Source organism: Mytilus galloprovincialis, chromosome 4 (genome assembly GCF_965363235.1).
Source record: "Mytilus galloprovincialis chromosome 4, xbMytGall1.hap1.1, whole genome shotgun sequence".
In the NCBI taxonomy this organism is placed as follows: domain Eukaryota; kingdom Metazoa; phylum Mollusca; class Bivalvia; order Mytilida; family Mytilidae; genus Mytilus; species Mytilus galloprovincialis.
The window spans coordinates 96,776,983-96,793,634 of record NC_134841.1 but is presented as its reverse complement, the minus strand read 5'-3'; the positions used below and the strand labels follow the sequence as shown (position 1 = coordinate 96,793,634).

Here is a 16,652-nt window from a genome sequence, read left to right as displayed (position 1 = left end):
TTGTAAACTAGCAGTTCACAATAGGTGTAGTTCTTTGCTCAAGTCTGCAAATTTTGACACAGACTGGCAATTAATGGGTTAGATTGTTTATTGGAATAAAGTAAAATAAGTGAATTGTTTCATTAGTCAACCTCATTTATCAAATATCAAATATTTGTGTTTGATCTAATGAAATGGTGCACTTAGCCATTTAAGGGGAGATAATATAAATAGTAAATGTTTTACTTGTAGCAAGAAAAAAAGGTTGGTGACAGAATTTTATTTTTATTAACTTATATTCTGGTATTTTATTTTAAAATTTTATCTCATAGATTTCTTTTTATTTGCAAAATAAGTGCTTTTCATGAACAATCTTTGCCAATTTATACAATTTTGCACGACTTGTAGCTTGGAAAATAGCATGGTGTCCCATATTTTTTTTTTTACATTTAAAAAAAAGCTTGAACAAATATGCATTCTCACAAATTATAAGAAATTTCTATCATGGGAAATAAATACCAATGATAGTATCCTTCTAGTCGTCTTGAATCAGACAGGCTCATAGAAATTATACTTATTATGATTTAAGTTTAATCTGTCATATTAATTTCAACATTGTTAATATAATTTAGACAACATAGAACTTCTATTTTGTTCTTACAATTTTCCTGCATCAATTTTCAATAAAAAGTATTCCCTAGCTACTTCTTGTTTGATGAAAACTCATATTCCACACCATTTTCAAACTCCAATGAAAACAGTCATAATAAAATATAAATAATCAAGCATGTTAAATTATTCAGTCATGTTATGAAAATATGAATACTACATCATTTTTTTAACCTGTCCAAGCTTCATAATATATCATTAACCCAATTTCACTTATTTATATTTTCATATAACAGATAAATGTAGATAAAAGAAGGGTTTTCTCAGCTACAATTTCATTAAAGGTCTATAGCCCTGAAATGAGATTTGACAGAAAAACATACCGGAGTCTGAAAGACCATTTATAATATATTTATGACTTTTTGCTGATGTGTGCCCTTACTTTCTTGCATTTAATTTGCTATCTTAAGTGAGGAGCATGATATACAAAATTATCACAAAATAGATCAAAGGAAAAATACACTAAATAGTGATAATACAATTTGTTTGCCTAATAAATATCATGTTTTCTAGATTTATTGGAATTCTATTTGCAGCTAACTGTTCCTTACCATTGTGTTTCTGCAAATAAGTCCAATTATGCAGTTCTTAACAGATCACATTCTTACTTCCTGTTGGTGGACAATGGAACTGTTGGAAAATATGGTGGAGAAGTCATCTTTAGAAAGAGACTGGAGAAATATATTGCACAACAAAAAATTTCAATTGGTAAATGAAATGATAGATTCGCACTATGCAAATTAATTTGATTGTAATGCCCCACCTACCACCTACTAAAGTAGAGGGGCATTATGTTTTCTGGTTGTCTCTCCGTTCGTCCGTCTGTCCCGCTTCAGGTGAAAGTTTTTGGTCAAGGTAGTTTTTGATTAAGCTGAAGTCCAATCAACTTCAAACTTAGTACACATGATCCTTTTTATTTGAAAGCCAAATTAGACTATTGACCCCAATTTCACACGGTCCACTGAACATAGAAAATGAAAGTGCGAGTTTCAGGTTAAAGTTTTTGGTCAAGGTAGTTTTTGATGAAGTTGAAGTTCAATCAACTTGAAACTTAGTACACATGTTCCCTATGGTATGATCTTTCTAATTTTATTGCCAAATTAGATTTTTTACCCAATTTCACGGTCCATTGAACATGGAAGTTGATAGTACGAGTGGGGTATTCGTATACTATGGACTCATTTTTGTTCAATGATTTTTCAAGCGTGTTTTTCATGGGCTTCTTTTGATTTAATTTCATCTAAATTCAGATTTTTTTTATCTCATAATATTTTGAAAAGGACTATGACATGTATGTTAAAGTACATTGGTCCATTGGACTACAAAATGTATTTCAATAAATTGAGGTCAAAGCAATAATATAAGAAATCACTAGTTTATTTTGAGTCATTGTTGGTACTTAAATTGAAAATAGTAAAACCTCCTTGAAAATTTCCATATAACATTTTATGATCACAGGATATGCAATCAAACACATTATAAAACAAGTAACATAAACTAAACATGTTTTACAGGAGTTAGATGGTGTCAATTTCATTTTTACAAATTTTACTATATGAAACATGTATGAAAGTATCATATATACACTAAACTGTTTGATACTAAACGTTTGAGTGTTTGATCTTTTATCCTAACTATCGATATTTAATATTCGAAATAATTATACATAAAGATCAAATTGTTTTTAAAAGTAACATAAACAAAACTTGAAATTAACATCAAATGGAAAGGAAATGTATATTCAAAATGAGATCTAGGTCAATACAAATTAAACCTGTCTGTTTTACAATGTTTATCAGGTGTTTAAATTCAGGTCTCCAGAACGTTTTGTTTACAACATGTGAGTTTGAATATTCTGTTGGTATCTTTTGTCTCTTTTTGACATCACTGGCTGAATCAGTGGAACATGATTGTATATCAGAATTAAAACAGGTTCTTAGGAAGTTTATTGTGATATTTAGTTTGATAAAGAAATTCAGTAATTTTGTAATGCAGATTACAGGCGTACTTAAGGTTATTCCACTAAAAAGGGTGTAGGAGGATATGAAGGGACCTCCAAAATACTCCCACAACCAACTTAATTTTGTACAGTAATTTAGCATTCATCAAATTGATATACCGATATAAATGGCCCCAGATCCATGTCCCTAAGTAAAACTTCTCTTTCTACCTCCCACATTCATTTCAAGGAAATATCACTTACACTTTATTTATTTTCAGAAACACATCTTTGATCACCTTTTTATCACAGCTTTAAATGTTAAAGTTTTGTATATGTCAACAGATGGTCTTTTTCTAGGACATACATATTTTTGGTAACTTATGTTCTAAATATAGTCCATATGTTTGTTTGATTGATGTTGGTATTAACCTGACTCTGAACCTTTAACTTGTCTCTTAAATTAGATGATTTTTGTCTTAATACTGAAAAGAAACATTAAGTATTAAATAATGGTTGTAAAAAACATTCATAGCTGAAGTTGCATTTTACCTTATGTTTTTATAGTTCTTTAATTTTGGCTTTGTTACAGACCCCATGAAAACTGCTTTTTAAGGACAAAATGTTATCCCCGTGTATTTTGTAAACTTGTCTTATGAATAAAAGTAGGGGCAGAAACACCATTAAGACTTTATGTTTAGAATAAAAGTAACATCTAGATTCTATTTCTGCATCGATTGTGATACAATATTTCTCCACTTGACACAAAATTAACTGTTGAGAGTGAAGAAATACCATATTGCATGAGATTAGTTGGTGGATTATGATTCTCTAGCGATTTATAGACACACTTAATACTCTTTTTACCAATGATCTGCAAAAAAGTATGTTTTTTTCTGCGTGACAAAAAATCAAACAAACATGGTTGCATTTTTTGTGACATCACAATATTCAGAGGATAGCAAGTAAATTTGTGATATGATTAAAATTTGACTAATGAAGAACTGTGAATTGATAAAAAAAAAAAATAAGAGAAAAAATAACAACAGGTCAGGCAAAGGACAAATCAGCTGAAACTTAGATAAGCTAGTTTATAAATTTTTTTCATAAGATCTTCTTGAAGCCAGTCAATTACAAAGAAGAACACTTGCACTCTTGGTGCAGCTGTTTATTTGTATTTGCAACGAAGTTAAAAAAAATATCTTGTTAAATGAAAATAGATTTAACCACCATGAAATTGATTAATATGTAAGTGGCTTGAAGCGGCCGCCGCTTCTTAAAATGCAGTTATATAAGTTATATAAATAAAATTAACAGGAAAATAGTGTACTTTATTATCTCCTTGAGGACAATGTCATTAGAATAATTATTATGTAATATTTATAAAACATAACTAATGAATTTGTCATGTATAAGGTGCACAAAGTGTAGTGTGACTGTCCAATGTTTTTGCTCTCCATGAAAGCATTTTAAAGAATCATACCATGTTAAAATGTCAACATCAGCAGAAACTATCCCCTCCCACTACAATATTATGTTTATTTTCCTATCCTTCTGATAATAATCTGTCACATGTGATGTTTTTTATTGAAATCTTCACCCAAGCAAGGTAATCAAATTGTTAGTTTCATCTAACTATTAGCCTTTGATCTTGAAGTTTATGATACCTTATAGGGAATATAAAACTGTACCATGATGTGATACATCTGTATGTGAACTAATGATCAGGAATAAAAGGGACATTACTTAAAACTCATTATTTGATTCTTTGAATCATACCCTTTGACAGTGTCTGTAGTAATTTATTTTAAATTTCTATGCTATGTATCAAAGTAAATCATTAAAACTGGGATTTGAGTATTTTTTATTTCGTAACCAAAAATTAGTTGAAACTTTTAAAAAGTTATCAAAATTATTAAAACTATCAGTTTTAAGTAATGCTCTTCTATTATTATCAGTCAGATGTCACATCCTCAATCTAAAGTGATGTTGTTTATAAAGCTCATCAATTCAGAAATGATTCATGATTTTATTGCTTTTTAGCAAACTTTAAAATGTAGTTAGATCTTTGAATGTCCTTTTTATCAAAACTCACATTGATTATATTTTTATTAGTATAGCACTAAACATGCATTGCTATTCATTTGTTGACCCTACAGTCCTAGAGAGTGCCAATACTAATGGTTTGGCATTGCATGTACATGATCATCTTGGTTCATCTGAACCTAACATTAATTACCTCATTTTACAATCCATCTCAAGATCTAAAAATTGGCAATGCATGGTGAAATGTATGAAGTACCTTCAATTAGTCATTACAGTCCGTTAAGGAATTTATACCATAACTGGCATTTCAATTAAAATTTCAGATATTTAACACAGGACAAATTCAACATTAATCAAGTGAGAATTCACGTTCCTCAGATGTTTATCTTATTAATGGCAGTAATTATGAAATAAACACAGAAATCATCAATATAAAGTGCATTGTAATTGATCTGTAATGCTGTTAGGGAATATATATAAATGTTTCATTATCTAATGCTGTTAGGGAATATATATAAATGTTTCATTATCTAATGCTGTTAGGGAATATATATAAATGTTTCATTATCTAATGCTGTTAGGGAATATATATAAATGTTTCATTATCTAATGCTGTTAGGGAATATATATAAATGTTTCATTATCTAATGCTGTTAGGGAATATATATAAATGTTTCATTATCTAATGCTGTTAGGGAATATATATAAATGTTTCATTATCTTACAAATCTTTATGCAAATCATAATGTTAACGTTCAAGAAACATTCAGTATGAAACTTTTTAACTTTTGATACAGCAGCTGGTACCATTCATGAGAAAATTATAAAAATATGATGTTTTAGTAAACATTTATTAATCATTTCAATGAAGTGAAATTGGTAAGGGGTAGATAACCCCGTCATTCATTTGTGTGTATCTCTGTTTATAGGTTCTTGTTTAAATGCACCTTAGAGCATCCGTTCTTTATCCAACATAATTAATTACTATGCATTTCTGAGAGATGGTGCTTTATTTTTTCAAAGGTCAAAATGGTGATAGGCCCGAAGTAAAAATTTGTAGGCTAGTTATAATTCAACTCCTGCCAAATACTCACTACAGTAGATAAAAAACCAATGCCAATCATTGGGAGGATCAGGTCAAGGTCACAAAATGACAAGCAATTAAATGTCAAATACTTTACCATAAAATGCTATTGAAGGGTAGTTTATTTTGAAGGTCAGAGTCAAAAGTTTAAGGTCACAACATGATTTAGGAATTAAACACTTGTAGGCATAGCAATGCTCAAGCCTTGCATCCAATCTTCTTCATTTTACTGTTGTTGTCTAATGCTTAGCACCAAGTAGAACTTATATTTTTAACCGATTTTCGCAAAAAGAAATAAAATCCGTTATTGATTCTGGGGATGTTTAGGGCTGTATTTATTTTTCATTATTTCTATCCTGTCTGATCTGCCAGCTGTGTGAATTAATTAACAGGTTTTAGATTGGAATATTTGTACTTAATATAATAATGCATTACATATAAACCAAACAGAAAAACAGATGCATACCTATGTCACAAGATTTTGTAGTAGTTTTTGCTCAAGACAAAAAAAAAGTTGTAAAACAATTTCATTTACATTTAACATGTGAAATGTAGGCCTACACTAATGTATAATATTGAAAGTGCTCCATTATAAGTTTATTAATTTGTATCTTTTCACTTTTGATGATTGATGTATCTGTATGCAGTGACATTTCTATTTATTAGTTATTTATGCCTGTCTTGACGGTAGGTAGACACTACAAGATTACCTTTACCTAATTTACTCTTTAATCACTCAGAACAGATATTTCATTAAAAAAATGTTTTGGGGGAAACCACTCTAGAAGATTGTTATTCTTCAAAGGACATTACCCACTTAAGTTCAAATGAAGTGGATGTAAGCAATTTTTGGCAGCCGTATGGCCTTCAACAATGTAAAAAATTGCTATAAAAGGCCTATATATTAAAAATGTAAAAAAGTTCAATTAATAAAACTAACTGCCTGATTTAAAACAAAACATTGTATGAAAAAATAAATACCACAGAAAGGAACAGCAACCTACAGGCCCTAAAGTCCTTGCTTTGAAATATTAATGATATTGATGAGAAAAATCCAATAGAAGGATGAAGATGAGCCATGCAGTATTTAGTGACAATTTGTTTAGTATTAATTTAGATGGAATTTCATAGATTACCAAAACTTTGAAATTTGATATATTAAACAGTTGACTTTGCTGTGCCATCAAAAATATTCATTTTACATAAAAAAAAAAAAAATGTGTCAATACATTTTCTTTAGATATCATCACATAATTAGTTGTTTTTCCACATTATGTTTGTTATCTGTGTCTCATCTTTAAAAATAAGCTGTATGTATCCTTCTGATAAGGTCACTTAAAAATCATATGATGAACTATTAATTTTTAGTGATGAATATCAATTTATTAAATTTTGTTTTTTTTTTATAAGTCAGATCTCTAATTATTACATTTTCCAAAATTTTAAGATACCTACATTTTTTTTTTTTTTTTCTCATAGACTTTCAACATACCTATAAGAAACACCCATTAGGCCATTTGACCAATTGGGTGTATCTCATTTAAACCAAGATATTATAGTTCATGCTGAAAAATAGATATTTTCAATAATTAAGGACAAGGACCTTGTTGTTTTTGAAAATATTGCGGGAGTTAAAAGTCTTGTTTGAGGTATTGCATTTCGGTTGACATCTGCAGTCTTCATTATGATAGTTGATTTTGCCCAGACATTTATGATCCTGGTCACGGCACCATAAGTGTCTGGTCTAATTCAACTATTCTAATATAGAAAGCAGACCACAATCATACTATTTAACTTTTATTTCAAAGATATTTCTGAGTGTAAGGCTATGTCCCTCACTGACGTCAACCCTAGATACAATAGGTAAAAACTGACGTCATAACTCTCGTGATACATGTTTATGAAAAAGCATGATAAATGTAGGACATGTTAATTGCATTTAATGACATCTTGGTGTAAATGTAGTTACAACGCAATTTACAGACAATAACATTCCAGTATATCCACTATTGTTTAAAATATTAAATTATGAATATTTGACCAAATATGTATTCCTATTATAGCTTCTGTAATTTGTTTTGTTTATATGAAAAAACCACCTACTGATTGTTTTATTTAGTACCATGACACCAATAAAACAAATTAATTTGCAAGGCCAATAAATATATTTATTGACTTCTTAACATGTTAAGTGTTGCCTCAAAGGCAAACTTCCAATTAATTAGATGTTATTTGAACAATTATTCAGGTGTTATTGACAGGTCATCATCAGTTGTAATTTGACGAGCATAAATAATAGTAATAAAACAAAAACGAAATTTCTAATGGACCATAGATTCGTCACTTCATTTTTTCAAATAAATGTTTTACAAACTTTACATTGATTTTTGTCATTTACAATGTCAAAGTGTGTATTTATCCTTTAATGGGAGAGATACTGATTGATATTTTCTTTTCCTGATGTTGTATGTGGGAAAATAACCTAATTATTGGAATTCAAACATGTTTTGCAGACTTAATGTTGCATGTTTCATGTTTGAATTTCATAGATATGGAAAAATTATGCAATCAAAATGCTGTTATTGCTTTGTAGTTAATTAGAATCTATTACAGTACATCTTATTGTAATATAATTCATTTATCAATACCATGGACAAATTGTATCAATGTTGTTTTGGATGTTGAAAGATCAACTTGAATTATTGATGCTAAAAAATAACAGCAGGAAGTCTGATGAATTTATTTTGAAGCTAAAATAGTTTACAGAAAGTGCTTCATTTCAGTCTTGATACTAAACAAAGTTCCTTAAGTTGTCGTTAGACATTAATGTAAGTGGGACAATGATTTGGGAGTGATTTCGAGAGAATGGGTAGATTAATTCAGCCTCTCATAACACCCTACCCCCAATCCCCTTGCCTATCTAGACCTCATATTTTAAAAGTGATAAGAAAGCAATGAAATGTTCATAGTCCAGCTAACAACAGGAATCAGTGAAATGCTCAAAAACATCCCTCCTTGGTTAATTAGACCTTATGTTTCAAAAGTAATAATCTAGCAGTAAAACATACATAGTCAAGCTACCAAAAGGGATGACCACTTACTTGAACAAGGAATTAACAATTTTGGCATATACCGAGTATTTGAAAAGTCATTTTGCTCAAAAAATGTTTTTCTGTTTCTTAGACCATAGCTTGTCACAATGTGGTATACCTGTTATATTGATTTTAATTTTTTCTGATTGTTTTATTTTACTTTTTCGTATGAAGGCAAAGTATTAAAAAGTAACATTGTTTTCCTTTTCTGCTTCAGCTAGTGGTGTAAAAGGTCGAGGTGTCCCAGTGATATGTGTAGTATTGGAAGGAGGCGCCAACACAATACGTTCTGTGTTAGAGTATGTTACAGACTCACCCCCGGTACCTGTGGTTGTGTGTGATGGGAGTGGCAGAGCAGCTGATCTGTTGGCATTTACACACAAGTATACTCTGGAGGATGGGTAAGACATTAAAGCAACATTATCTTCTCCTCTTATTTTAGCTAGTGGTGTACCAGAGTTCTAGAGTTATGCCCCTTAAAAACGTATTTACAAGCAGTGGCATCATCTATGTCCTATATGTGCATAGATAAATGAAGTTGAAAAGTCTTCTCTGAAATAATTCCTACTCATGTAGACAAGTCAAGCACAAACTTAATATTGTAAATTCAGTACTTATTGCGAAAAATGCGACAGGGTTATAATCACAATAATTTAAACTTGCATTTTGAATTTTTTATATGAAGTAAACAGGATTTTTCAATATCGCAAATAGTGAAATCACATTTTAGTATAAAACACAAATTCCCAATATTAATTGCACTCAACAATTTCTGAACTTATATTTCTGAACTTACAGTAAACATTAATTAAATTGTTTATTTGATATTGTGACTCATCTGCAGAGAGTAGCCCATACCAAAAGTTGGGTGCTTTCAGGGAATTTCCCTACCAGTACTTAATGACAATAGCATAGTACTATTTGAATACAAATTTAATTTCTCTAGATACAGAAGTCTTTCATCTTTATTGCAATAAGTGTAGGACATGCATAAACATAAGCCTAAGTGACAGTTTATAACATCATAAAAAGCTCATTATTAATTCTGCTGTTGTCATAGATGTCACAGTCTGATAACTAACGATGATTGACAAGTTATACCTCTGTAAGGTACATAACAAATAGTGTTAAGCTATCAGTCAGCTGTCCTTGTTAGATGTAAACATTAAAGGTTATTGTTGACTAAGCTTCTATGGTAATCCCTCCCCAGGCTTTTTATAATGTGTTCATTTGAATAACAGTACTTAAATTACAGGAAATGTTCATTAAATATACATGTACTTGAAATAGACCTGTCTTCAAAATATGAGTAATGGAAAAATTAAGAAATGTATAAAACACATGTATGCCATTCATGGAGGCTGTTTGCATATTCATTATTGCAACCCTGACCTCTGAACCCTGAACTCAGTTCCCAAAGTATGATCATGACTTTACTGCATGTAACATAAAGCAAATGCATTTTCCTATGCATATGAAAGTTTTATTATAGATGACTTTCATGCATTTCTGATGTATAAACGATGCTCATGTCATTGTGTTACAATAAGAATCTATTGTTCATGACGTTATACTTGAACTCCAAATTTGTCTATTGTTTCATAATTTGTATTGATATTGGTGCAGATGCACTATGTACACTATACCACTGCTGTTCATCAATAGCTCACCTTGCTCAAAGTGTGAGTTGCTGTCATCTTTTTGTGTTTGTTGTTTGTCCGTTACCTTTTTATGTTTTCATAATATACTCTTAGAATTAGGGTGCTAGTTTGACAGGATGAATGCCTATGTCTGGTTTCATGCAGATTGGGGACATATCATTTGAGCCATGTCTTGATTCTGATTGGTCATCTCCACAATCTAACCACCTGTCTTAATTTTCAGCCTATTCCATTGTGTGATTAGGCAAAGGTAATATCCTTGGTTAGCTTGAAGTTATTTTTAGGTAAGGTATACTGTAAACCAACTTATTTTCACGAGCGATTTATTTTCCCGACTTTTGTGAGTAGAAAAATAACGCGAAAATAAATCGATGTGAATATGTAAAACTTGGATCTTTCCTTATCAAACTACATCAAGTTAATTAGAAAATCGCGAAATTAAATAACCACGAAGGGGACTAGAAAGGGTAAAACGTGAAATAAAGTATCCGTGAAAATAAGTTGGTTTACAGGACTACCCTCCTGTTGAAGTAGCCTAGTCCTACAGACAGATAGATTGGTAATCTGTCTGAATAGTCTACTCTTAAAGGAGGGTAGTTTACCGTACCTAATCCTAACTTCACAGTCTGTTGGACTTGTAGCATTAAGGACATTTAACACCCTCAATAATGTATTTTGTTACCCTCTACAAAGAAGCCTCATGTAGTTTGATGGTAAGCATGACTTTGTTGCAATGATGCCACCAAGTACATGTACATGACAGGTGTAGACTGACCCAGATAAGCCCCCTCCTCATTTTTCTAAGCTATCAACTTACACAATTGTTCATTGAAGAACATGAAATATGAATGATCTAAGTTGTTACTATATATATATAGATTTAAGTATTTCAAAACCACTAAAGTTGGGACGTTAACACCTAGCTACAAGACTAGTAGCATTGATGGGCTAGATCATTGAGATGGTACTTTATAGACAAGCAGTGAGGCCCCTCAATTCAAACTTTTTACTCCCTTATATCTTTGGATTCATTTATTATCCCTTCCATTAAAACAGACCTTCATTAAACTTCTTCTGTGTCAAAGTTGATGGGAAACAGAAACATTTAAACAAAGTATAAGGTATACATCTTATTGTAGGGTATAAGTGACATACCTAAGTGGTGTTAATGTGAAAATTTGCATTCACTAATTATCCATTGTAACCTTTAAGAAACAATTTTCCTCTTGTATGATATTGCTGCTGTTATGGATTTATACAAAATATACAAAGTAATTATCCTATCTTATTACATGAACTGTTATTACAGAACTATGCCAGAAAGTTTACGTGACCAGCTGATACTGACAATACAGAAAACATTCCTATACAATCAGGAACAAGCTGAGAAGTTATTTATAGAGCTGATGTTATGTGTAAAAAAGAAAGAATTAGTAAGTAAAGGGTAGTTTGATTGGAATTATAAAGTCATTTAAATGTTAAACACTGATGGTGGTATTTGTTTAAGAAACCTTGCATTTAGGTCAGGTTAAGTTAAGTGAACACTTGAACATTTGAAGTGGCTACCTCTTAATCATGAACAATGAAATTTACACAAAAAGTGATAATTGTAAAAATTTCAGATTTTAATTAAACAACAAAAAAGCTTGTTAGTCACAATATTGAATGAAACCATTAATTTGGAACATGGGTTATAAATAGATCTGAGATAGTTAATCATCTGGTAAACCATGATAAGAATGAGAACTTCAAAGACATTATACTTGTCTAGGGCAAAAATCAATATTAAAACTTATTCATTGATGTAATATTCATCTGTATTTTAAAACTAATAAGTACCAAAAGGAAGTCTCCAAGATACCACAAGTCATTCAATTTGTTATGTTCCTGTCATTTGTAAGCTTTTAATCTAAAGAATACTCATTGTGTTATGACATACTGGGTCAGATACTTTATATTTTTCTTCAGTCTATGTGCTTTATACTGTGCAGTTGATTTATTACCTCCTACTATAAAGGAGCAAAAAATAAAGAGAAAGCATTTTTTTTCATTGTAGATTTCTACATATGTTGCAAAGGTCCAAAAGGCAATGATTTAAATGCATCCCCTAAGCAAGACTCCTAGTTACTAGATTTTATAAAAGGGTTTATAACACACCTATTTAGTTTGTTCTTAAACAAGTTTTTATAGCCCCAAAAAATTTGAAAGAGAAATCTGATGCAGATAGATGTATATGAATTGTACAATTGATAAAACCCTCCATAACAAAGGTGTGATAATGTATAAAAAAGCAAACATAAAAAATGAGTAGGGAAGGCTAGATCTAATATTAACTGAAAGTTAGTATTTATTTCATTGTGTATTGTATACAATGCTGTGTTTATTTATTGCATAAATATAGTTATTGATTTTTTAGATTACAATATTTAGAATGGGAGAAGGTGCTCAAGACATTGATTTAGCAATTCTAACAGCTTTACTTAAAGGTTGGTATATTTTATATAATTTATGATTTGATAGTACATACAAAAATACAGCAGTAGATTAAAGTACCCCAGCTCACCTCTCTGTTACTATCAATCGCCACAGAAAGTGCACCTGATTTAACAAACAAAAATGATTGTGGTGTCAAAATCTATAAGAAGAAGTTATTTGTCAAAGATTTGGTCAGGTCTTAAAAAACCCTACCTAGCCTTAAAGGTAGAAAAATACCAAGATTTGAAAGGGAACAGTACAATAATGATAAGAGCATATCTTGCCTTCTTGTATAGGATTGAATGGAAGGTTGGTAAGGATGAAATAGACTACCAGTAGATTTCTAGTTTTATACGAAAATCAAGTTTACAACTAACTGTTGTGATTTTATATTAGTTAGATGAGAGACATATGTTGTAGTTGTCAATGAGGCAGCAACCCATGTATTAAAACTAAATCGTAACCCTATAACAAAGTTGCAAAATATTTGATTTCAAGAAATAAATGCATGCTCTTATTAAAAGTAAATATCTGAGGATAAATAAAATTTTGAGATTAATTGCTTGAAGTCTTTGTGAAAAACATATATATGTAATGTAAGGGAATTCAGTGATATAAAAGTACATGCATCAGTACCAAAAGTAAAATTATGAGTCTCTATGTATACAATTTTCAATCTTGCTTTTATTGCATCAATAAATGCATTGCCATTATTTCTGAACTATTGAACAGTAAAATAGCATTTACAGTGTTTTTATTTGCCTGATAAGAATACTCAAAACCAAGGCTATTATTAGATTTCTTATTTCTCACTATAGAAATAAAGTGGTACAATTAAAGCTTATGTCATTCAGCATTGTAACAATTGGACGTGTCGTTGCTGTTTACAATGGTGTTATATTCTACACTTATCTGTTATACTATACTTTGATATGTGAAGATTTATTAGTGCATGCCAAAAATGCCCAATTTTAGTTGACAGATTCAATTCACATGAGTATTTTTGTGGGATTTTGATTAAAATGCAATACAGTTGTCTACTAGAGTGTGAATAAATTGACGTATGGTTTTGGAGAACTCTGAATTGATGGGATAGATTTAATGTGATGAATTATAAATCAATGAATTGATATTTTTAAAGCTGTCTAAACGCCAACTGCAGAGAGGACATATTGCATTCTAAGTCTTATTACATCATTCAATTACAGCAACTTAAAGTTGGAGATTTGTTATAATCAAAGTTTCGTTTCAAATTTAATTATTAAGTTAAATACATGTTGTTAACAGTTCTGCTGGATTCTTGTTATTCATTGCACCATTGCAAATAAGTCATCTGGAGAAATTATGTCACAGAATTTGTTCACGGTAGTTTTTAATGAAGTTGAATTCCAATTTACTTGAAATTTTGTACACATGTTCTCTATGATATGATCTTTCTAACTTTTATGCCAAATTAGAGTTTGGTCCACTGAACATAGAAAATGATAGTGTGTGTGAGGGGCATCCCTGTACTATGGACACATTCTTGTTTGGTATTGTTATTTGTTAATTAATGGAAAGTCTGTAATGTTCTCAAAATGGATGTTTGAATTCAGAAATTAAAACTTTTTGTAAAGGTAGATGTGTATCTAGTTGATTAAGAGATTTGAATGCTCTTGGTATTAGGGACGATATCAAAAGTTCAATGCAGGATAAAAAACTTAATTCACATAGTTTTTTCACTGACCCCCACACCCCCCTCTTAACTTAATTTGGGAAAAATTGATTGACCAATAGGATATATGTAAAATCGATTTCAGATTAACAAAACTTGCAGCAATGTTGACCCCCCACCCCCAAACTATTTGATTTTGATGTCGTCCCTTAAACTTCAAATGTTTACTGTTATTTTTTCAGGAACCAATGCCAGTGCTCCAGACCAGTTAAGTCTGGCATTAACTTGGGACCGGGTAGACATTGCACGTAGCCATATCTTTGTATATGGACAAGAATGGCCGGTGAGTTCAACTGTTTAGAAAGTTTCCATAGGTTGTTGTAAAATTGAAACCTTAACTCATCAATTCTTACATGGCATTTGTTTTAGATAGATCATCTGTGTCTTGTTAAGCAATCAAGTGTCAAAAATAGTGTGAATGTCCAACTATTAAAGTCGTAATAAGTAGGAGAGTTAATATATTCATTACCCTTGTATATATACAATTAATAAGAAATTCTTTAAATCTATCTCAAATTAATTAGTAAATTTTGTTTCTAATGAGCATGAACTTATATCTTGGCTATTTCAGTGCAATGATATTAATTATTATGTCACTAAGAGGTCATAAACATGTCAAACTTGGCTTAATTGACTACAAATGGTCATTTTATGTATATTGTTTTGTATAGAATGTAATATAAGCTGCTGCCTAACCAAAAGATATATTTGAATTACATCTGTATCTTTAAAAAAACAACATTATGTGGTTGTTAAGTTGTATATTTATGCCTAACAACATTTATCATCATACTCCCTCAAAGTACTGACATATGTTATAAGGTCATCAGAATGTTATACTTCTTTATTAATGTAAAAAGATGGCTCAATAGGATGCACTGTCAATCTTTAGTCTGCACTGCAAAATGAATTGGTTGCTTACAAGCACTTTGATTTTTAAAAGGTTCTTGGGACAAAACATGGTGGAAACCAATCCCATGGGTTGCATTTGGTATAGAAATATGAATATCTTTGGACTACTCTGGTCAGATATTTAAATCCTTGCTATATTGGGTATCTGGTTGACTTTGCAGGATTAGCAGCAAGGTCAAATTAGAATGGGGATATTAAGACTGATTTCTCATGTTTGACACATGCCACTTTCTCTGCCTGTTGGCGCCTGAGTCTGTAGGTTGTCTGTTAAAACCAAAATTTCTGCTCCTACCTAACATATCATACTCTCTAGTGGCACTCCAAATTTCTTGCCTATATCCTGGTCATCCTTAACCTCGCTGTTGAATTAATTATTTGTTCTGTATTTATCACTTAGAAATTTTAAAGAAATCAGAAATCAACAGATAATCTATAACCAGCCAGTTATGAATATTTTAACAAATGACCTTATATTTGTAGAAATGTTCCTTGGGACAAACCATGATGGGTGTTCTATGTAATGACCTTATATGTATTTGTAGGAAGGTTCTCTAGAACAAGCCATGATGGATGCTCTAATTAATGACCTTATATTTGTATTTGTAGGAAGGTTCCTTAGAACAAGCTATGATGGATGCTCTGATTAATGACCTTATATTTGTATTTGTAGGAAGGTTCTCTAGAACAAGCCATGATGAATGCTCTAATTAATAACCTTATATGTGTATTTGTAGGAAGGTTCTCTAGAACAAGCCATGATGGATGCTCTAATTAATGACCTTATATTTGTATTTATAGGAAGGGTCTCTAGAACAAGCTATGATGGATGCTCTAATTAATGACAGAGTTGACTTTGTAAAGCTGTTATTAGAGAATGGAGTTAGCATGAACACTTTCCTAACAATAGCCAGATTAGAGGAGTTGTACAACACTGTAAGTGGCATTTTTCTAAATGCATCGTAGAAATATATCTGATATTTTATGTAATAGCTAAATTTTTTGTCTAATCTGCAAACAATCATTTCTGGATTCCTAAATTCAATATATATTCAAGTCTAAGACTTGATAGATTATTTACTGA

The 16,652-nt window shown here is 30.7% G+C and overlaps 1 protein-coding gene across 6 annotated transcripts in view; it reads left to right on the top strand.

Moving 5' to 3' along the window:
- LOC143073530 (transient receptor potential cation channel subfamily M member 3-like) overlaps window positions 1-16,652 on the top strand; it is a 132,755-nt gene that overhangs the window by 85,451 nt on the left and 30,652 nt on the right. For all 6 annotated transcript variants that reach the window (XM_076249161.1, XM_076249163.1, XM_076249162.1 and 3 more), the window contains 6 exons: window positions 1,185-1,356; window positions 9,027-9,210; window positions 11,780-11,903; window positions 12,887-12,956; window positions 14,842-14,942; window positions 16,370-16,504. In XM_076249161.1, coding sequence (XP_076105276.1) covers window positions 1,185-1,356; window positions 9,027-9,210; window positions 11,780-11,903; window positions 12,887-12,956; window positions 14,842-14,942; window positions 16,370-16,504 — 786 coding nt within the window. The remainder of the gene's footprint in view (window positions 1-1,184; window positions 1,357-9,026; window positions 9,211-11,779; window positions 11,904-12,886; window positions 12,957-14,841; window positions 14,943-16,369; window positions 16,505-16,652) is intronic.